This window comes from Urocitellus parryii, chromosome 13 (assembly GCF_045843805.1).
Source record: "Urocitellus parryii isolate mUroPar1 chromosome 13, mUroPar1.hap1, whole genome shotgun sequence".
Classification (NCBI taxonomy): domain Eukaryota; kingdom Metazoa; phylum Chordata; class Mammalia; order Rodentia; family Sciuridae; genus Urocitellus; species Urocitellus parryii.
In genome coordinates this window covers 52,125,143-52,148,632 of record NC_135543.1, presented here as the reverse complement: position 1 = coordinate 52,148,632, position 23,490 = coordinate 52,125,143, and the positions used below count along the sequence as shown (strand labels likewise).

The 23,490-nt window shown below is 39.4% G+C and overlaps 1 protein-coding gene across 1 annotated transcript; it reads right to left on the bottom strand.

Annotated features, from left to right (window-relative positions):
* Positions 1-4,239: 4,239 nt before the first annotated feature.
* On the bottom strand, positions 4,240-22,813 carry Myl12b (myosin light chain 12B). The gene is made up of 4 exons (XM_026394522.2): positions 22,355-22,813; positions 9,587-9,785; positions 5,890-6,051; positions 4,240-4,670 (listed from the first exon to the last, which is right to left on the bottom strand). The coding sequence occupies exons 2-4, from the start codon at positions 9,768-9,770 to the stop codon at positions 4,498-4,500; spliced, it is 519 nt and encodes a 172-aa protein (XP_026250307.1). The 5' UTR covers positions 9,771-9,785; positions 22,355-22,813; the 3' UTR covers positions 4,240-4,497.
* Positions 22,814-23,490: the final 677 nt, after the last annotated feature.

The following is a 23,490-nucleotide window of genomic DNA, read 5'->3' as shown; positions in this document are numbered from 1 at the left end:
CTCAAATTATTGAAACTTCAAAGAATATAGGGAAAGTTTTAACACCCCTAAAATTGGAGGGCATCTCCATCAGGCTACAGGTACTAATTGTTTAATTAGGAAATGGTAGGATTAATGAGAAGTGCCCTATCTTATGCAGAAAGCTTAGAAGCTATACTTTGCCTAGTTAGATAAATTTGAGCAAGTCAGGTAACGTCTCTAATTCATTATTCTTACTCATATGGGTTAATAATGCCTACCTTATCCACTTCCTAGAGTTCTGAGAATGAAACACAATAATGAAGGCTTTAAAAACTGCTCTATAATGGTAAAAAATTAGTGTTCTTATTTCCAATCATTTTCCTGAACAGGTTCTGGAGCTCAATTGCCTGCACCCATCTCTTACTTGTTAGTTGTGCAATCTGGAGAATCCACTTCTCTGCTCCTTGGCGCTTCATACGAAGAAGAGATATAAATGAGAATACCTACCTCAAAGAGCAGTAGTGTATCATTTACATAGTAAATGCTCAGTACATTTTTAACTACTTAATTACATCCTCTTGAAGTCACAAGGAGGACTTAAAAGTTTTTTTTCCTCTTTTCTTCTTTTCAATGTATTAGCTGAATTTTGTTCTCTGCCCATATGCAGCTCCATACCTTAATAACTAACTGTAGAATTAGTTAAAATGCAACCCCATTCCCAAGTTTTCTTAAATTCCCAGGTCCAGGATGCTCGGTGACCTCACAAGGGAGTTAAGATGCTCACACCCCACATTTCAGAAGTGATCATTTCTCAAGACTAATGAACCACCCTGGTGCCCACCTGCCCAAGATTGAGATAATATTCCCACAAAAAGTGCTATGTAAATACCATGATTTTATTCTCTTTTTGCAGGTAAGTGGATGGCCTTGGAGAAAATAATGCTAAGTTAGCCAATCCCAAAAAAACAAATGCCAAATGTTTTCTCTGATATAAGGTGACTGACCCATAATGGGATAGGGAGGGGGAGCATGGGAGAAATAGACGAACTCTAAATAGGACTGAGGGGTGGAAGGGAAAGGGAAGGAGCAGGGGTTTAGCAATGAGGGTGGAATGTGATGGACATCATCATCCATAGTACATGTATAAAGACATGAATTGGTGTGAACATAGTTTATATACAGAGATATGAAAAATTGTGCTCTATATGTGTAAATAAGAATTGTAATGCATTCCACTATCATGTATTTAAAAAATAAAATCAATTTTTTTTTTAAAAAAAGGTGCTATGTAAACCTTTTCTCCATGGTGCTGGGAAAGCTGGAGAAGGTATTAGCTTCCCTGCACCCAATTTGCCAGTTTGTTGTTAATCAAACCCTTTCTCATGCCCTTACTGTCTCTCCAGTCATTGGCTTTTGTGGGTGGCAGCAGACCTGGGCCTTTCAAGGTGACTCACATATACAATTATTGCTGCGATGGCCATGGAATGGATGATCTAGTTACCACTATGAGGTTCTCAAAAAGAAATAAGTATTAAAGCAGAATTCTCATTAACACTGGAAATCCTATTTATTGGACAATGAGGAAGAAGAAGGTCTTGGCTAGGTGCTGAATAGTCCTGGGTCCCACAACACTATAGAACATAGATGAAACAATATCAAGTAAAATCAACTAAGTGTTTTTGTTTTTTATCTTGAACCCCTTCCTTACCTCAGTTAAGCAGAGCAATAGAATAAATGCAGTTACCAATGTGCCCAAAATGATAACAACTCCAAGGTGGAGGAGAGAAAAATGGGTAGGACAGGAGAGGCTTTTTAGTCATCTACCCCATTACATCATCTCTTCAGGATGCGCCCTAACTGGTCTTCTTGCTTCTTCCTGGGCCCTTCCATTCTACACACAGCAGCAACATTGAGTTTTAAAAACATAATGCTTCTTCCCTACCTGGAGTCTGTAGCCAATACCACCTTGGAATACATAACATCCTACTGCTCTGCCCAGGCTCCTGTACCCATGCCTTGGGAAGTGCTAAGCTGTCCCCTGTGAGTCACAAGGGGACCCCTTCTGGTCATTCAGATCTCAACTTCCGGAGGCCTTTCCTGACCACCTTCTGCCAGATATGTTGTTATTCTCTGCACCGTATTCATCTAATATTTGATTGTCCATCTCTTGTTATAGAATTCCAGCCCCACGAGGGCAGCAGCTTCATGGACCTACCTCCAGGCTCTCAACTTACAACAGTGCCTGGCAGGTACAGGTGATTGGTAAATGGTGGTTTAAATGGTCAAGATTATCCCACTGTGTTTCCACATTTCCTCAAACACACAGCGATTCCTCATGGCCACTTCAAGCTAACTAGAAAAGGAAACCAGGTGTAGATTCTTGAACTTAAAGTGGGAATATCTTGTGGGCCATGAGGATTAGGTAATAAATGTGGAAATGCATCTGAAATGGCAAGCACTCTGCCAAACCACCATAGTTGAACTGCTCCCTCATTTTTTAAAAATATTTTTTTTTAGTTGTAGATAGACACAATATCTTTATTCTCTTATTTTTGTGTGGTGCTGAGGATTGAACCCAGTACTTCACACATTCAAGACAAACATTCTACCACGGAGCTACAGCCCCAGCCCCCCCCCCCCATTTTAAAGATGGTAAAAAGTAAACACAAATTAATGATAGCAAGTGAATACAGATTTGCCTACTGCACCAAGCTATAAAGCACAAATATTAAATAATATATAAATGTGCTAGGCATGGTGGTGCACACCTGAAATCCCAGCTACTCAGGAAGCTGAGGCAGGAGTATTGGAAGTTCAGATCCAGCTTGGGCAACTTAGTGAGACCCTGACTCAAAAAATAAAAAGGACTGGAGATGTAGCTCAGTGGTAGAATACCCCTGGGTTCAATCCTCGGTACAAAAAAAAAAAAAAAAAAAAAAGTAAATAATTGACTTTAAGAAGAGAAAATCCCAATACACTTTTAGGACACTTGTTGAACAATGTTGCCAAGCTTTTATTTTTATGGATTTTTCCTTTTTAAACTTTTCTCACATTCTTTGACCTTGAGGATTTTAAATCCATCCATAGTAGTCTGTTTTTCTATCCTTCACTTCATGAATTGTATTCAAACCAAACATATAGCAGCACGACTTACAATTGTTTTTTTTTTTCAAATTTTTTTCTTACTGGGTATTGAACCCAGGGTTTTGCGGATTTCAAGCATGGGTTCTACCTCTAAACTACACTCAGACCCCTTAGAATCTTGTCTTCTATTTTTACCTGAGACATAATTTTCTGGAATCAGTTAATCCAAGATTATTTTTATTATTTATTTGTGGTACTGGGGATTAGACACAAGAGCACTAACTAATAAGCTACATCTCCAGTCTTTTTTTTTTTTGAAGAGAGGGTCTCACTAGGTTACACAGGCTGGCCTTGAGCTTGTGATCCTCCTGCCTTAGCTTTGAGAGTAGCTGGGATTACAGGCTTGTACCAACATGCTTGGTCCAAAGTTATTTTTTAAATTTCAACAATGTCTACAACAATTATAATGTAATGGCATTTGGGGCTTTTCATATAGTCAGCACCATGGTTCTAGCCCCATGAATTCTGAAATTAGGTGGCCTAGGAGGAACTGCGATGTTGACTTATGAGTAGTCGTTCTGATCAATTATTCAATTTCTTTGAGCTTAGTCTCTCCACTTGAAACAGGAATAGAGACTAGGGGTGCAGCTCAGGGGTAGAATGAATGAGCCCTTGGTTCAGTCCCCAGTACCCTTCCATCCCAAATACAGGACTAATGACAATCTATCTTATAAGATTATTGGAAGGATTTAGTAAAAATCATGTATATACAATGCTCATACAGAATAAATCTTCAATAACAACTACTCATTTCTTCAGAATTGTGCCTCATTTTATAATCTCAAATATTTAATGCTATTCCAGAAATATTCTATATTTATCATGTGATAGCTTAAAGATATGATTTATTAAAACCATGACTAAAACAAAGGCATAACTAGTTTTTTACTGCATAATAATGTTAAATAGTTAAAAGTTCTGAAGAAAACTGTCCCACATAGATGAAAAAAACAATTTTTTCATGAGATTTAAATTATGTAAAGTTGGAAACCTGAGAAAAGGACTACCCCCCAACTACCAATCATTTTTTTAACTTGCCATTATATTCCATTTGAGTCAGCATAATCTTTATTTCAAAATAGCATTTTTATTATATAAAAATGTAAAAATCCAGCAAAACCAGAAATACGGATATATTTTCCTGGGCTTTCACATTTGTTGATTTTTATTCGCAATTTCTTTTCAACACAATTTACAACCTCATCCCCATTTCCAATTTGATTATACAAGTGCTAAGTGGCAAAAAGGTCTGGAATAAATACATCAAAGAAAAAAAAAAAGCAAAGCTGTGAAACTAAGTTGCATGCAACAGGTTTTATGAGGGTGGGGAAAGTATCTGAGAAATAAAATAGAGAAAGATAATGTAATTGGAAGATTTTAGCTATAGTTCTTTCAATCATCTTTGTCTTTTGCTCCGTGTTTAAGGATGCGCGTGAACTCGATGTAATTGAAATTCCCCTTTTTGTCAATAGGGGCTTCTCTGTACAGCTCATCCACTTCCTCATCTGTAAACCGATCACCCATGGTGGTCAGCAGCTCTCTCAGGTAATCCTCCTGAATGGTGCCTATAAGGCAATAGAAAGAAGGAACTCATGAACATTTCACCACACTTGAATGGTTCATTTCTTTTTGTTTTGTTTTTGGTATCATGGATTGAACCCAGGGGTGCTTAACAACTGGGTCACATCCTCAGCTCTTTTTATTTTGAGACCAGGTCTCACTAAGTTGCAAGTTGCTGAGGCTGGCTTTGAAGTCACTCCTGAGATACTGGGATTACAGCTGTGCACTATCCTTCCTGGCTTAAATGGTTCATTTCTAAATCAAGTCAATCTTATAAAATATTTCAGAATATCCATCATTTACATGAACAAAATAAATTAGCAAACTAAAGTTTATATACGTAACCATGTCACTGCTTTCCAATTACTTTTGGAGTTCTTTATTAATATTAGATTAACTTGGGCTGGGGATATAGCTCAGTTGGTAGAATGCTTGCCTTGTATGCACAAGGCCCTGGGTTCAATCCCCAGCACCACCAAAAAAAAAAAAAAAAAAAAAAAATTAGATTAACTCATTTAAAAAACTTAGATTATTATGTTTATAAAGTTAATGTTAAGCAAGTATTATCTGGAGGTTAAAAATAAATCAACTTTCTATTTTAGAGATAAAGTAAAAAAACAAAACAAAAAACCAACCAAGCAACAAACAAACATCAACAACAACAAAACAGGTGGCTTCGCAAAACAATAGACACGCTGCTAAGAGCAAATGTGAGGAAGGACTTGACAAGTGGAGGTGGGGAAAAGCAAGACAAAGCAGTGAGGGAGGGCTGCAGTGATGGTTAATGAGAGGAAGAAAAGTGAATAGTTAGGTTTTTATGCATTAAAAACTACATTTCTCCACAGGTGCATTAAAATGAAGACACAGACAAAACAAAGCAAAATCCCAAGAAAAAGCCAGAAAAACAAAACTAAGACTTTTATTGTTCTGTTAGTCAACTATGCTTTTTAGTGAGATTGAATATATCTTGGAGAGTAGTTTTCACTGTCTAAAAAATACTAGCTAATAGACCACAACTCTCCCTTTGGTTTTTAGGAAGCTCAGAGTCGAATTCAAAGATTAATAATACACAACTTTTTTCTTAGCCATCTCTATTGTTTGATCCTACTTGTAAACAACAGTTTCTGCTTATTCATTTTTTAAAAATGTTATTTTACTAATTTTTTTTTTTCATTTTCAGATACCATAAATGAGACTAGGTGTAAAGAAACAAAATGCACTCACCTGTTGCTTCTTCATCAAAGCAAGCAAAAGCATTTCTAATGACATCTTCGGGATCTGTGCCATTTAACTTCTCACCAAACATGGTGAGGAACATGGTGAAATTGATGGGTCCTGGAGCCTCATTCATCATGGCATCCAGGTAGGCATCAGTGGGATTCTTCCCTGCAAGAATTCATAGTTGAACATGTGAGGACAAAGAGCTAATTTCAATAAATATTTTGCTATTGTTATGCTTCCCAACATTACATCATTATCACTTGAAAGTAGTTTTTCAACTAATGTTCATTAAGAACATTATGAGGTGCTGAATATATAGCTTAGTGGAAGAATGGCCTGCTTATTAGCATGCAGAAGGCTTTCTGTTGGGTCTGCACAGAAAAGAGCCAAAAATGGAAACAGAACATTTTAAAAAGATAATTTTTGACAACTTAAAAAAATCTTTGATACATCATTATGAAAATGAATTCTGGAGACTCAGGGTGTAAGAGTGCTTGCCTAGCAAGTATTGGGTTTAATCTCCAGCACTGTAAAAATCAAAACCACCACCACCACCAAAAAATCCTGTTCTGGGCTTAGGTTGAAAGTTGTTCATTCATTAATACTTTATGCCTCCTCTTTTCCCTACTTTTAATTAAAAGCTTAACAATAACAAAAACCTGAAACAATAAACCAGGAAATGCCACATTATTACATCTTAAATATTGATAATATTAAAGGTCCATCAGGAATCATTTCCATACCAGTTATCCAAAATATGTAAATATTAATGTTTTTAGTTGTAAATGTAAATATTAAAGTTTTAGTTATTAGTTGGCCTTTTAAGTTAAAACTATTAGGTTGGCTTGGAATTGGGAGCTTATTTTGAACAATGTTCAATAAACAGATATCCTTGAGTGTTCTTTACACATGTTGCTGAACTACAGTTGTGTTAGTATTGTTCATAAATCTTCACCTCAGTTCCAACTGAGAATATTCCCTGTTTTAGAATAATGGTGAGAGATCTCTGGATCCTCCCCTAGGAGTTGGGAAAAATCCCCTGGAATGTGCAGTCAAGATGAGAATATCTGTGAGACCCTGCAGTGCAGGCAAAACAGCTCTAAATGAAGGGTCTAGATGGGCTGGGGCTCAGTGGTAGAACACTTCCCTAGCATTTGTGAGGCCCTGGATTCGATTCTTACACCACATATAAATAAATAAAATAAAGGTATCCATTGAAAACTAAAAAAAAATATTTAAAAAAGAAAAGAAAAAAGAAAAAAGAAAAAAATTAGAATACTAGGTTTGAATTCCAGTTCTACTGACACTGAGGGAGGTGGTAGAGCTGGGATTCAAATCCAGTATTCCGGATCCTGCATTCAGTGTCATGGGCATCTTTGTTTCCCATCTGTAAAATAAGAACTCATTGAAATTGGTATCTCAAAGGTCCCTTTCAACATTAAGTTTTTATGATTCTACATAAAAGGAACATCTGTTAGAGATTCGTATCTAAGGAAGCATCTCAAAATTACAATAAACTAAATACTAATGATACCCAAATCTAGAATTATAGTCCACATGTAAATTTCAAATCCTGGGAATTTGGGGTGAGATTTAAATACCATGCTGACATCTATGTCACCGTACTAAAATCTTACCTCATCACACCTACTCAGCATACCTCTGAAAAAGACTCACTGAATAAGTGAAAGTAGCTGAAAACATCTACTTTTCTATTTGTAGATTAAACTCTATCTCTTATAGCACAGTGTGTGTGTGTGTGTGTGTGTGTGTGTGTGTGTGTGTGTTGGGGTGGGGACAACACATAGGTGTCAAGTAAACTCTAGGGTAAAAAAGACAAAGGAATTTAAAATGGATTATTTAAGCTAAGCACCTATGAACTCATTCAAGACATCCCATATAACTGTTGATCTGAAAGGCAAATACATATATTTAAAGGTTTTCCCCAATCATAAGGATGCAAAGTCTCCTCTTACTCTTTCCTACTACCACCTGTCCATTCAACCAACATTTATGGAGCATTTACTGTGAGCGAGGAATGGACATGTGTATTCAATCCTTAGAATCAATAAAGCTAAGTCCTTCAATTTTCCTCAGTGGCATTCTTCAGTAATGACTTGCCAAAAAAGTAAACTCACTTAGCTACTCTGAATGTGAAAAACCTTGGGATATAAGCTACCTGGCAAGTCAACAAATCAATATCTTGAATCTACTCTCAGTTGGGATAAAGGAAAATGCTGAAAAATCTTCACAACTGGGGAACATAGAAGAAAGATGTATGGTGTTCACTGTGCTGTTAACTTTTTGTGAGCTTGACAATTTTCAAAGTAGTATGTTAGGAAAAAAAAAAAAAAAAAGGTAGAGGAACAAACACTAGCCAAGCATTTTTGTGGACACCAAAAGAAAAAAACCGACCTTTTTCTTTGCCCTTTGGCCCTTCAGTTGCCCTTTCTGGTTAGCCAGGCAAGCAGAAGTACACAGCCTCTATGCAGGACCCCTGACCTACTCTTCTAGCCATGCCCTGGCCCCATGCTTTGGCCTATCAAGAACTCATCTGTTTGCTGCTTGCTGTTTTACTTCAAACTGTAAAATCACTGCTGATTCTAGGCAGAATATGCCGGATTTCCACTTCCTTCCATCTATTAAAAATCAATCCAAACAGCAACAAAAATCATACAAAAAATAAAAAATATCTACAAATTCAAAATAACAAATGGCAGTTTATATACACATTAAATCTTCTATCTTCATATTTTAATTATTAAAAAACGATAAATTATAAAAACCATTCATTATAAAAAAACATAAATAAGCAGGGTGTGGTGTGTCATCCCAGCAACTCAGGAGACCTAAGTAGGAGGATCAAAAGTTCAAGGCCAGCCCCAGCAATTTAGTGTGGTCCTAAGGAACTTAGTGAGACCTTGTCTCAAAATGAAAAATAAAAAAAGGGCTGGGGATATGGCTTAAGCACCCCTGAGTTCAATACCTGGTTAAAAAAAAAAAAGAAAAAAGAAAGAAAGAAAAAACAAAAAATATCTCATACATATATGTTGTAAAAGTTGGGCTGGGCACGGGGCACATGCCTGTAATCCCAGTGGCTAGGGAGGCTGAGGCAGGAAGATTGCAAGTTCAAAGCCAGCCTCAGCAAAAGCAAAGTGCTAAACAACTCAGTGAAACCCTGTCTCTAAATAAAACACAAAATAGGGCTGGAGATGTGGCTTAGTGGTGTGTGTGTGTGTGTACAACACACACACACACAGAGGGAGAGAGAGAGAGAGAGAGAGAGAGAGAGAGAGCGCGCGCGCGCAAAAGTCCCCTTCCCTGTATTTCCTTTCCCTGTTATACTACCCATCTTCCCCAAGACAACCATTATCACTCACAATCATCAATTCTTATTTACCTATCCTCAACTTTAATTAACCTTATTATACTCTATGATTAGCCATATTTATTATTTGTAATTCTGGCTCTCAGCCTAATAGACATAAAGTATTTAACTAATGGGAACATAAGCCTACCGCCAAATCCCCACACCTGTCAAGCTATCCCCTCATGCCTAACCCACCCCAATATGGCACCTCCCATACCCAGAAACCTCTCCAGAGGTCTTTAGAAACAGAATAATATGTATATCATGTTTAAAAAAATTCATAAGAATGGAATTATTTTTTAACACTATCATATAAAGAATATAAATTACCCAGTGAGGCAAGCATATCATGCAGATCTTCCTTGTCAATGAAACCATCTCTGTTCTGGTCAATCATGTTGAAGGCCTCTTTGAATTCCTGAATCTGTGATTGGTCAAACATGGCGAACACATTGGATGTTGCGCGCTGAGGGCGCTTCTTGGTGGTCTTGGTCTTTGCCTTTTTGCTCGACATGGTGGCTGTTTAATTCTAGGTTTAAAAACAAAAAAGAATGCATAAGATGTATAGCCAGAAGATAACACATTACATCTAAAGTCAGCAAGTAAAAACACCTTAATATAGAATTATTACCTCAACTGGGCAGGAATTAAGTAACATCTAAACATTATTTTCAATGTAACAGTTAAGTGGCTGAAAAAAAAAATCAGAGTTTTGAAAAATTAAGAAACAGAATAGAAATGATTGACGTACTTTCCACCAAATTTCATGACCAATTTTTATTAAGTTGGAATTAATTTAAAATTTAATTTAGCTATATGTAATAATAGGTAGCATTTACTGAGTACTTACTATATACTAACCACTATTTTGAAGGCCTGGAGATGCCCCACAGATAAAGGCTCTAAAAATGACCTCTTCCTCTCACAAGTTTGTCCCATTTAATCCTCACAACAAAGGAATGCAGTATTATTATTTCCATTTTACTACCAAGATAACATAACTTCTCTGAGCTTCAGTTTTTTTGGTGGTTGTTATTTTTCCCCCAGTACTAGAGATTGAACACAGGGGTGCTTTACTAATAAGCTATACCCCCAGCCCTTTTTAATTTTTTACTTTGAGAGAGGGTCTTGCCATGTTGCTGAGGCTGGCCTCAAACTTGTGATTTTTCTTGCATTAGCCTCCCAGATTGCTGGGATTACAGGCATGCACCACTGAGTCAACAGATAACTACTGTAATGCAAGGGAAGAACTAAATGAGATAAAGTATGTAAAGAGACTCACATAGTTAGCATGTAGTATATGTTCAAAAAGCGCTCATCTTAAAAAAAAATGATATAAAAAACCCTATTCTATATTGCACCCCTTCTAGCTAGACATGCGAAAGTTTCCCCTTTCCCTTGACAAAACTCTCAGAACAGCAAATTAATACTCAACTGTCTCCATCTCCTCATCTTCCCAAACATTCCTAGATCCTCTGTAAATGGCTTTGGTGCTAGCCTCCAACACTCTACTGAAAGCCATCACTAATTGAACTGTCAAAGAGATGACATTTTTTATTTATAGTTTAAAAGAATGTAAATAAATAGAGTCATGCACATCTGACAACTTTTCAGTCAATGATGACTGCATATGATGGAACATACTACTTAGCCTGAGTGCACAGGCTGTCTAGTTTTGTACATTCTATGATGTTTGCAGTGATAAAACTGCCCAACTACATATCTCTCAAAACATATCACCAACAAGGTGACTTACAATGTAAGGTGATTCTAAAACAAACCAAAACAAAAATATTATCAGTTTTGGAGGAGGAAATCTGAATTCAAATAACAGCTCCACCCTTACTAGTGTCATTAACTTCTAAAAACCCACAAATATCTGAGTAATTTTTGATCCAATGTCTTATCCAATCTTCATAACTATCCTATGAGTTGGGTACTGGTAAATTAAAAAAAAAAAATCATTAGGACAGGGTGGTGCACACCTGTAATCCCAGTGGCTCAGGAGGCTGAGACAGGAGGATCATGAGTTCAAAGCCAGCTTTAGCAACTTAGAGAGGCCCTAAAAAATTTAGTAAGATCATCTCTAAATAAAATACAGAAAAGGGCTGAGGATGTAGCTCAGTGTTTAAGCACACTCGGGTTTGGTCCCCCCCCCCTCAAAAAAAAATCAAATGGCTCCTGGTACTAAAGAATTTAATGTTGCCCAAAGAGAAGTCTGATCTTTGCCCTTAGCTCCTGGGAGCTAATTCCTATCTAGGTTTCTGGAATGTCCTCTCTGACATCTGCAGTCTGAGGTCACACCAGGCAGGCTAACAGTGCGGGTTATGATGGGAGATTTAGATCACACAGTATCAGCCTGACCTATAGAGAGGAGCTGGAGACTGCGGATAGCCATGTAGGCAGTTAACTGTGTCCACGATGGAACCCAAATAAAGTACTGGATATTGAGGATCAGGAAAGTTTCCCTGGTTGTCAATACTACCACATATTGTTGCTAGGGGGTAGTTAGCACTCTCCATGACTTGAGTGGCTAGAAGACACTGAATCTCTACATTTGAAACCTTCTAGAATCTGTCCCACACAACTCTTCCCTTGACTGATTTTAATCTATACCTTTTCACTTAGTAAACCATATTTGTGAGTATAACACCTTTCAGGAAGTCCTGTGATACCTAGCAAATTATTAAAACTGAGGGAAGTCTTGGGGATATGGAAACTTGAAGTTGGTGTCAGATGTGCAGGCAGTCTTGGGGACCATTCTCTATTTCTTCAACCCCATAACATGAAAGCAGATAACAAGCCAGGTCAGTGCCTGACAAGGAGATTTGGGACCTAAGTCTTTAGCACTTCTGGTTTTAGACTTTCTATACATATATAGTTTCTTTCTCCATTGTAATAGATATGAATATAGGCAGAGTGTTTTTGAAACTTGACCTAGTGGTAGTTTTGAAGTATGTAAGCCTTAGAGGTCTTACTCTCAACTTTGCAACTATTTGCCCTCCCCACATACTGTCCTGAATAAATGTTAATTTTCTTTTCTTTCCTATAACTTAGCTTGTTACTTAAATTTAGTTAAATTTTAAGGTTAAATCAAAGATAGAATGTGGTTCACTAGTAAGACACTCAACTATGGACTGTTGTTTATTGTTGTTGTTTTGAGGGGGGAGGGTCTTGGGGATTCAATCAAGACCTCACACAGACTAATCATGTGCCCCACCTCTGAGCTACACCCATAACCTCACTTGACTACAATTCAATCTTCTGCATATTCCCAAACTGTTAGATTAAGGGTTTTTTTTCATGCTAAAAATTCTATGATTCTATTTCTCCAAGATATATTGTCATAAGTCTAAAGGCAAATAGTTCTATCAGCAAATCATTTTCGTACTAGTCATTTAAAAAAAACTTCCCAAAGAGTAAATTATTTTTAAAAAATGATCTGTCAATTGTATCATACTAACTCAATAACTAATTAAAAATACACTTGTTTGAGCTTTCCAAGAAACCAATGCCAAGATGGGATTAAACACATAAGGATTTTATTAGGGGATATGTCTATGAGAAAGAATGGGGAAGCAGCTCCGTAGATCAGAAAGGCACTCAGATGGTGAGGTAAGTCTGATCCTCAAATGAAGGACAACAGAAAGAAGGTTGTTGGAAGAGAACTAAGAACAATTTGCCAACTGGCCCTAATCAAAATAAAGTATAGAGCAAACAGAGCTCAATATAATGGTAGTATAATTTCTTTTTAAAATTCTTTCTTGTGGAGCACTTAACCACTGACCCATATCCCCAGCCCTTTTTATATTTTTATTTAGGGACAGAGTCTTGCTAAGTCGCTGGGGGCTGGCTTTGAACTTGTGATCCTCCTGCCTCAGCCTCCCAGGCTGCTGGGATTACAGGCATGTATAATTTCTTTTTAAAAGAGTTTTTAGGGTAGTTCAGTGGAGCACCTGCCTATCATGTGTAAGGCCCTGAGTTCAATACCTAGAATCACATCAAAACAAGTTTTCCCTCATTAAATTGTATATATACATAGTACCCACAAACACTACACACACACACACACACACACACACACACACTCCCTCTCCCTCTCTCTCTCTCTCTCACACACACACAATAAAATACCAGCTAAAAAGTGAGGTAAATTATATTAAAACCATAAAACTGAAGGGAACTCTCATCCACAAGAAACTGCCACCCTTTCTTTCCTCCTTGCCTTCTGAGAGAAGTCTCTTGGCTTTTTACCACTTTTTCACTTCCCACTCACTTTCCAATCCACCACAATCTGGCTGTCTCTTTTCCTCTGCAACTGCTTTCAAATTGCCAAATCTAGTCCAAATCTTCTTGGACCCCTTTGCTGTATTTGACACTATTTTATCCTTCTTTTCTTTGAGACTCAGAAGCTTTTGGCCTGGTGCTCAGTAATACTAAAATAGAACTGTCCCAGAAGGAAAAACAGCACAAGAGGTCCAACCTTGAAGACCTTGCACTCTAATGTGGGAGACAGATGAGCACTATGCTGGGGAGACTGTTTTATGTAAAGTTCTGTACTCTATACCCTCTGTCTCAGTTCTTCTATTTTCTTCTTAGACTTATATCTCCACTCACTTAAATATTCATGTTGCTCAGCATTCTGGCAGTACAGGGCTTAAAGTTGTTCTCATTCCGCTTTCCTTGGATGATCTCATCAACACTCACTGTTCTGACAACACCTGACTCCCAAGCCTAGGCCTCCAGGCCTGACCTTAACCTTGAGCTTTAGACTCAAACACCCAACTGCCTATGAAAGGCCCTCATTTGGATATCCCACAGACACCTCTTAATCAACATGCTGAAAACTGAACTCATTCTCTTTCCCCTCCTAAAGTCTTCCAGCTTTGTTTTCTCAGTCTACCCACTCACCTTCATCCACCCACTCACCAAGCCAGAAACCCAGGAGTTATCCTCCACAGATCCCTCTCCCTGATGAATCAAGTCCTGCCTCTTAAATATTTCTCAGATTTGCTCATCTTCCTCATTTCTCTGCCATCACCCTAAACCTGATCCTCACCACCTCTTGTGTAGAATATTTCTATGGCCTCTGAACTAGCCTCCTTACTTCCTGTTTCCCTAACTCCTTCATATTCTAGCCAGAGGCATCCAAACAGGAATATGGCCTCACCATTCTACTTTTTGAAATCTTCTTTGCCCTTCCACCTCACAGAAGATATAGAGTAAGTTCTAAAGCATGGCACGTGGGTCCCCCATTGCCACACCAGGAGTAGGGACTGAACCTAGGGGTGCTCTACTATTGAGCACAGCCCTGAGTCTCCTGCCCTTTTTGAGGAAGGGTCTCCTTAAGTTGCCTAAGGTCTCACTAAATTGCTGAAGCTGGGCTTGAACTTGTAATCCTCCTGCCTCAGCCTGGAGTTGTTGGGATCACCTGGCCACACTTGAGTCTTCCTTTATCTACTCCATCTAGCACTGTCCTTTCCACAGTCATCTATATTTATTCTTAACTATGTGCTTTTCCTTTAGCAACATGAAACAGTTGGCATGTCTCCAAGGCACCATGCAGTTTCTGACCTTGAGTACCTTTGTTCTTTCTATTTTTCCAAATCAAAACGTCCTGTCCCACTTCCTTGTCTTAGGAGCAAAGCAGAAATTAAAGGTCTACTTAACTTTTAGCTACTACCATTTATTGAGGGACTCATATGCAAGGCACACATTATGTGTATTAAGTGAAAGAAGCCTGCCTTACAAATGAAGAAACTAAAAATCAAAGATATTAACTTTCCCAGGGTCACCTAGTGATAAAGCCAGGATTCAAATTCCATTGTTACAGGTCATTTCTACCTATATGTTTTTTACTTCCTACTGTTTTTCCAGTTATTTTAACATAAAAAAATTTAAAGACCTTCACCACTACCAATATAATCCAACACTGATTTCTGAGCAGCTACTCTCCTCTAAATTCAAATTCTAGACAAACGGAGTTTTCAAATTAATTCAAACTTCACTGGAGAAATACTGTGCAGGACTGCACTGTGGGTGACTAAAATGTGAATGGCATCCCTGGAAATATGCAATATAACAGCCATGGTTGGGTTTAATCAAGTAGCAGCATTTTCCATCAGTCATGATTGACTTTGAAAACCTTTACCTAGGATGGCCAAATTACTAATACTTAACCTGTATTTAAAAAACCCAACTCTGAGCTAGGGTCGTAGCTAAGTGGTAGAACGCTTGCCTAGCACATGTGAGGCTCTGGGTTTGATCCTCAGCACCATATAAAAATAAATAAATAAAAATAAAGATATTGTGTCCACCTACAACTAAGAAGAAAAAAAAGAAAAACCAACCCAACCCTACCCTAAACCACAGCTATAGAGGAAAATATATAGAGTATAACACTAATATAAAGAATTACTTTCAACAGCAGTAAAAACACTTATTGCTTCCTCTTCAAATTTTTAATTTTATTTCTATAATTTGTAACATAGAGTGAATGAAAGGATACATATAATGTTCACAGAATTTTTATCAAGGACAGGGAAGTAGAAATATAGTATTAGAGGTGACTGTGGTATCAATATATGAGGTTGGTAACTGAAAGGTCTGCAAAGCCAACTGCAGTACTGATATGCAAATCAAACCATGAATACCATAAAAATTAATAAGCAATCTGCAAATTTCATCCAGCCTATATGGCTTTCTTGGAAGCCTGGGAAAGATACTCATAGAGCATATTCTTTCAGCCACTGATGACTTCCTTAACATTCATTTGAAACTTCTTCAAGTATCTTAAGTCAGCAAGTTGTCACCATACAGCAAGTAAATATATCTCTCCCAGCGGCTGGCTGCACATTAGAATCTAGGGGGTGGGGGGACACAAATAAATCTGGGGCTTAGTCTAGCCTAAATGAAACTAAATGTCAGGAGTGGACCCCAGTAATCTAGTCACCAGGTGACTCCAATGCATAGTGAAGGCTGAGAGCCACTTAAACTCAAGCCAAATTGACTGTTTATATTTCTAGTTCCCCTTTGTTTGCTTGTGCGTGTGTGGGGTGCTGAGAACTGAACCACTCATCACTCATGATAGACCCTGAGCCAGAACCACTCAGCTAAGCTGCTCTGGAATTCAAAACCTCCAAATTGCTTTTTTTTTTTTTTTTTTTAGTTGTAGTTAGACACAATACCTTTATTTTATGTATTTTTATGTGGTGCTGAGGATTGAACCCAGGGTTTTGCACCTGCTAGAGGAGCACTCTACCACTCAGCCACAATGTCGCTCACTTTTTAAGATGCTACATTTGGGAGTAATCTTTCATATACCAACAGAAGCCATATGCTAAGCTAAGTTCTTTTGCATATGCTAAGCAAGTTCTTTTCCACTGAGCAACATCTCCAACCCTTTTTTTAGTCTATTCTGAGAGAGGGTCTCACTAAGTTGCCCAGGCTGGTCTCAAACTTGTGACCCTCCTGCCTCAGCCTCCAAAGTAGCTTGGATTACAGGTATTTGCCACTGTGCCCCCATTCCTGTATTTTTAATGTTGGTTGTTATGCTTTAATGAAGATTCTGGAGACCTGGACTCTTAATTCTAGTGCTGTCATCTGTAGTTGTTATGAACTTTGGCCTTTTAGCTATCCCAGGTCTTATTTTCCTTACTCATCAATATAATAAAAGGTAGATTATAAACCATAAACTGGCAGCCACTAAACTATATGAAGTGTGCAGAAAGGTTTGTTTAGGGATGGGCATGGTTGCACACACCAGTAATCTCTCTGGTTCAGGAGGTTGAAGCAGGAGGATTGAGAGTTTAAAGCCAGCTTCAGCAATAGCAAGACCCTAAGCAACTCAGTGAGACCCTGTCTCTAAATAAAATACAAAATAAGGTTGGGGATGTGGCTCAGTGGTCGAGTGCCCCTGAGTTCAATCCCTGCTACCAAAAGAAAGGTTTGTTTAGCACCCCCAGGGACAGCCTCTAACATGTCTCTTTAGAAAACTGAATTAGTTTGCTAGTACTTTTTTTAATGGAACATTTTACATAGAAACCTGAATTTCTGACATCTTGAACAACTGCATGATAAGGAATCATTTTGACCAGCACCTCCAAATTCCTGTTGATAATGAGTATTCAACAAACAATCCCCCTACTCCTTCCATGTCCTTGTCCTAGCTGCTATTAGTTGTGGTTACCTCCTTGGCCCATGAGAGCATCTGATCCCATTCCTTTGGCCAAGGTAGTAGGACAGGCTTCAAGATGGCACTCAACAACAATTATCATGCCCTTATGCAGTTTCCTCCAATAGTGAAAAGGGTTGCTGTGTGACTTTGTCACCATAGACATTGCAGCTTCTGCCCTGCTCTTTCTTGGCTCACTCAATCTGCAGGAGCTAGCACTAGGTCTTGAGGGCCTAGTGGCCCTAGTGGCCTTTCCTGTGGAAAGGCCCATGTGGCAGGGAACTATAGGCTCCTGCCAATAGCCAGCACTATCCTGACTGTGACTTCATGAGAGACCCTGAGCCAGAACCACCCAGCTAAGCTGCTCTGGAATTCAAAAACTCCATATCGCTTTTTTTAAAAAATATTTTTTAGTTGTAATTGGACATAATACCTTTATTTTATGCATTTCTATGTGGTGCTGAGGATTGAACCCAGGGCTTTGCCCGTGCTAAACAAGCACTCTACTGCTGAGCCATAACCTCAGCCCCTCCATTTTACTTGTTAAGGTGCTACATTTGGGAATAATCTTTCATATACCAATAGAAGCCAACAAAGCCACTGTTTCCTTGACCTCTTTAATGTTAAAATAGGGCAGTGCCTTTATTTCAGAATTAGAGCCACAGAATTTTAGAAAGCTCAAAGGACCACAGTCAAGTTTGCACTGGGTAGGAAAATTTCTATTTCTGGTTAGAAAATTTTAACTCCCATTCAACTTCTGTTAAGTTCTTTTTTATTCTTTTATTTTTTTTTGCAGTGCTAGGGGTTGAACCCAGGGTCTCATGCATACCAGGCAGGTGCTCTACCACTGGATCTATATCCCCAGCCCTGTAGGGGCTTTTAATCTCAAGTCATCTCTTCCTCAGCATTTCCATCACTATCATCCTCTTCTGGTTGCTATCCTGCTGATTTGCTGGTGTTTTTTTGCTTCCTAATTGGAGTTTCCTTCAAAGCTCTGTCCTTGAAATGTGCTTTTCTTAAGTACTGCCTGAAAAACTGATAGTGCACAGGTACCACTCAAAAAAATGAGGTAATTAGGGAGAGAAGAGGAGAGGAGCTGGTTTTGAGAGCAAAGAGGTGATAAAGAATTCAAGTGCTAGACAACCTACAGTAGTTGAGATGCCCAGAGGTCAAGATGTTCATCAGGTCTTCTTTAGCAAGGTTGATTTGTAAGCTAAGGCGAGGCCCTGAGTGGAGGAATTCACAGAAAAACACAGGGCAGTTCTTGAACTAAAACTTAAGGTCACTTTTAATTCAATCTCATCTTTACCAAGATCTATCAGAATCTTGGGAATTTCTCATGGATTCCCATGGTCATTACTATAGTCAGACTAATTAATGTTTGTTCTAATTAAGGGGATAAAATGACTAGATACATGAGCAACAGTCTGAAAACAGCTATCATAAAGAGAATTTAGTATATAATCAAGTTTAAATATTTCACAAAATTAACCTCGTATACTTAATAACATAACATTGCTTTTATGCTGCATATTTAGAAGAAAAAAAAAGTCCATAAATTATAACTCTTTTAGAGACCCAAACTCAATTTTCACAACTTTTCTGTTCTTAACACCAGGTAGGCTTTCCCCTTAATATATTCTATCATTTACTATATACATTATAACACTGTCATTCCTTTTTCTAAGTTTTATGATTGTCCTAGTTGGCAGTAAACTTTCTGTCCTCCCAAATTATGTTTTATTGCAGTGAAATTTATATAAAATGAAACTTACAAATCTTAATACACTTTTAATCTATTTTTGTAAACGTATATACCCACATAACCCAGTTAAGTTACAAATGTTAACACCATTCCAGAAAGTTCCCTTTAAATCAATTACCCTCTCTCACAGGGATCCCTTATTCAAATTTGTATATCCACAGATGAGTTTGGTCTGTCTTTGAACTTCTCATAATAGAATTACAGTGCATATTCTTATATGCCTGACTTCCTTTCACTCAACATATTTTTGAGAGATTGATCTATTTTATTGTCAACAATGAGCTTATCAATGGTTCTCCTTCCTTCCTTCCCTCCCTCCCTCCTTTCCTCCCTCGGGATCAAACCTAAGGCACCATTCTTATTGTTCAGAATGTTACATTGCCATGCAATTCACCAATACATTTTAAGGACCTTTGCCTTTGCATTTTGGATTGTAAGGTCTGGCAGAGTACCTTGCACATAGTAAGTGCTCAATAAATACTAGCTAAGCAAATACATGTTTCCTTACTACCACAACTATATGCATGTTTATTATAAGGTAGATCCTGGATCTTAATTCCAAAGTAAGGTCAGCAGAAACTCTACTGGTCTTCTTTTTGAAAAGATCCTTAACAAAACTTAAATGCTACCCCTTGCTCCATACCTGGCAGGAACATTATTAATAGAACAATAATTGAATATTAAAGGTGTGCCAGGCACTGGTTTAAGCATTTCTCGTGTACTAATACATTTAATCCTCACAACAACTTATGGTAGAGGTACTATTATTATCACCATTTTTCATATGAGAAAATTGGATTTAAAAAGGAATAAACAACTTGCCACAGAGCCCGAAAATGGTAGCATTTAAGAGTCAGGATCTACATTCAGGACATCTAGCTTCAAGCTTGTACCACTAGCCTCTAATATCCTGCATATAGGCGGCTGAAATTCTCCATCATGAGAGTAAGAGGTAATGCCTCCACATAGCTAATACGTGTGTTGGTGCTCAGAAAATGATACCTCAAATTATGGTGTTTGACATGCTAAGTACTTTGAAGTGAAGAAGCAGCTTCAAAGTCTCTTGTGACCTCCATTCTCCATACTGGTTCTATTTCTCTCTAGAAGCAAAGGGAGTGGCTGTCTCTTAGGTTCCCTCATCCCACTATGGAAAGTTCTTAAACAAGGAATGCAGTTGTCTCAGTTGCCCTACCTACAATCTCATCTTACAAAGAAAATTCTGTGGAAAGAAGACTAGAGTTGATACCACACCCAGAGCCCAGAAGAACTTTGTCCTGGGATACTACTGTCTGTTCTTCATGATAATTCATTTCCTCTAAAAATCATTTCCTTTTCCTCTAAAATTGCCTATGTCTCCCCCTCCCTTCCCTATGAATAGGATATTTAAGCTTCTAAAACCTCATTAAGTTATTGAATACTCATTTCCCTATTCTCTCCCACAAAATAAATTTTATATGCCTTTCCTTCTGTTCACCTAGTGTTTGTTTCAGCAGAAGGGAAGTTCCCTTTGCCCCTACAAGTAAATTTAGGAAGATCCTAATCAATGATGTTGGCAAATAGTGTATAACAAACGTGGGAAGTAAGAATTCTACTACGGAACCACCATGTGCAAATAGAGTATAATGCAACTCATCCCTAGATTATCTGGTGTCTTTCATTCTTGGAGAATGGAAAACTAGTTCCATTTAAGGTTTCTAAATCTTCTTTAGGAGTCTTTCCTAACCTTGGCCACCTTCACTTGGGAATGTTTTTCAGAAGTAGAGCAGTTCATCTTGTTCAAACTCAGTTTCATTAAAGCATAAATGAGTACTGAGTCATCCAACATATAAGTTGTTTCATTTAACAGAGCTTGAACAAATAAAAAGCTGTACACTTACTTCTTAGGAAGTCTAGGAGGGTCCACCTGAGGTTTACGCAGAAATGGGGTGGCACCATATGAATTCCTTAAGTTACCGTAGTCAAATTACTTAACTCTGGTGTCAGTTTCCTCAATTATAGAATGAAAGGGTTTTACTGAAATAAATTCTAAAATGCTATGTGGTTCTTCTCTTACCAAAGGCCAAATCTATCTTCAACAAAAGGTGTCAAACCAATCCCCTAAAGGTGCCCCTTTCTTCATGTTACTCCCACATTGAAGAATCCAAACGATTCCCTAAGGCATCTTACATAATCTTTTATTTCTTGTCAAGTTTTCAAGACATCCATTAAAGGGCTTCACTTACCTAACTACCCTCATTTTATTGTGGTGCTGGGGATCTAAACCCACAGCCCCTCACACACAAAGCTCTAGCACGGAGCTACACACCCAGCCTCAACCACCTACTCTTATTTCCAGCTGTTATTCACTAGAGTGGTGCTCTACTCAGGCTGGTCTCCCCACTGTTTCCTTTTCACACGACAGAACTCCCACCCGTAAAGCTTTTGTTCTTATTATCTCCTACGACAGATCTAGCCAGAAATTTTAAGTTCCCCCCTAGAGGTTAATCAAGGACTTCATTGAGGTCACGATTCTTTCCAAGGAAGCTTTTCCAGATTTCTTTTAATTGTCCTTTTCTTCAATCAACACCGATGAACTAAATCTTTGCAAGAGGCAAAAACAGCGAGAGTTCAAACTCCCATGGAAATTATTCCACATGTGCCTACGCTGATCGTGGTCGGGCACCGGTGCGCTAACAGTTTCCCTGAACACTTCATCTGAGGCAAGAGCCAGGCACTGATGGGCTCCTGTATCCCCCATTGCACATAGGACCGCGTGGGCCACAGAGCCGAGCCCCACGCGCTGTTGGCCCTAATACACTGCTTGGGCCCGCAGCGGGGCCGGGAGGGCAGGTGCAGGCACCAGGTGTGAAGTCATCCAGGTGACGCAGGGCCGGCCCACTCAGCGCCAGGGACCCGGCCACCTCTTCCAGAAGGCCGTCTCTCCAGCCCAGCTTCATCCTCCTCGGAGTTTTCCGGGTCCTCGACTTACAAGCCCCGGCTGCTACCAGGGCCTCTCTGCTGACCACGCTCCCCTCCCCTCCAGCCCCGAGCCACTTCCCCGGCAACCTGACAGGTCCGACTGCCACCCGGCCGCGCAGCAACCCGGTCAGGCAGAGGGGCGCAGCCGGAGGGGATACATGCAGCCCAAGGGGTGTCACGCGCGAGGCCGAGCGCCACTCACCCGGCGCCAGGTACCAGATCCGGGATGGCCTGCGCGAGACGACGGGCGACGGCGACAAGCGCGGGGCTGCGGTCGGACAGTGGCGGCGCCGGCACTTCCTGCCTAGGGAGGCGGGGCGGAAGGCGCACCGGAAGGCGCGGCGGCTCCAACAGGGAGAGAGGGGTGCGGTCAGCGTCGCGCGCAGGACAGTGCGGGCCGGGGGTCCGGCGCGGCCCGGGGCTGCCGGGGCTGAACGCACACAGCCCGGGTCCTAGTGGTCTCTTCCTTCCCTGTCCAGGTCTGTCGCGGCATGCCCCCGTGCGGCTGGGCGGCCACCCCGTGGCCCGCCCGCCTCCCCCGCCTTCCCGCGGCCGGTCCCCACCGCCCTTCCGCATTCCTGGCCGCGGGGCGGGGGCGAGGGGCAGGGACCCGGGCACAGCGCTGGAATTTGACCTGTCTGGGCCTTGATCCGCCCAGTTTGGGGTCCCCGCAGGAAGCGGCCCACCCAGGGTTGACAGATTTAGCAAATTAAAGTACAGTTACCATAGTTCAATTTGAGTTTCTGATCATTTTTAGGGTCTGTTCTATGCACTAAGAGAAGGTTCAAGAGGCACACTCCTGCTAGCTCTAGAATCCCTTAACTACATCCCAGCCCAAGGAAAGTCGTTTATGCCCTACTCCTTTCCTACCTTCAAAATAAAATTATTCTTAAATTCTATTTATTAATTTTTGCAGTGTTGGGGATCGCGCATGCTAGGACCTACCGTCAAATAATAAGGTGTATGGTCTTATCAGGCCACACAACTGTTTCATTCCTCCTTTTAAACATAACAAAGTTTTGTTTAAATTAAAATTATTACACACACACGTATAAACATATATACAATGCTCTTGGTCAACAAATGGAAAACGGGAAGCTACATAATTCAGGTTTTGTTCTAGATACTCTTTGTGGCTATAATCGTCAAGATAATAATTAAAGGAATAGCACTATTCCAAAACAATGGAGAATGGTCAGCCTAAGAGCCAATTTTTACTCAACTCTTTTTATTGTCTACACAGGTGCCAGATGCTGGGGAGATGAATAATTTGAATTATTTTTCCCTTAAGGAGTTTATATTCTAGAAGTCTATATCTTAAATCCTAGAAGGTAGGAA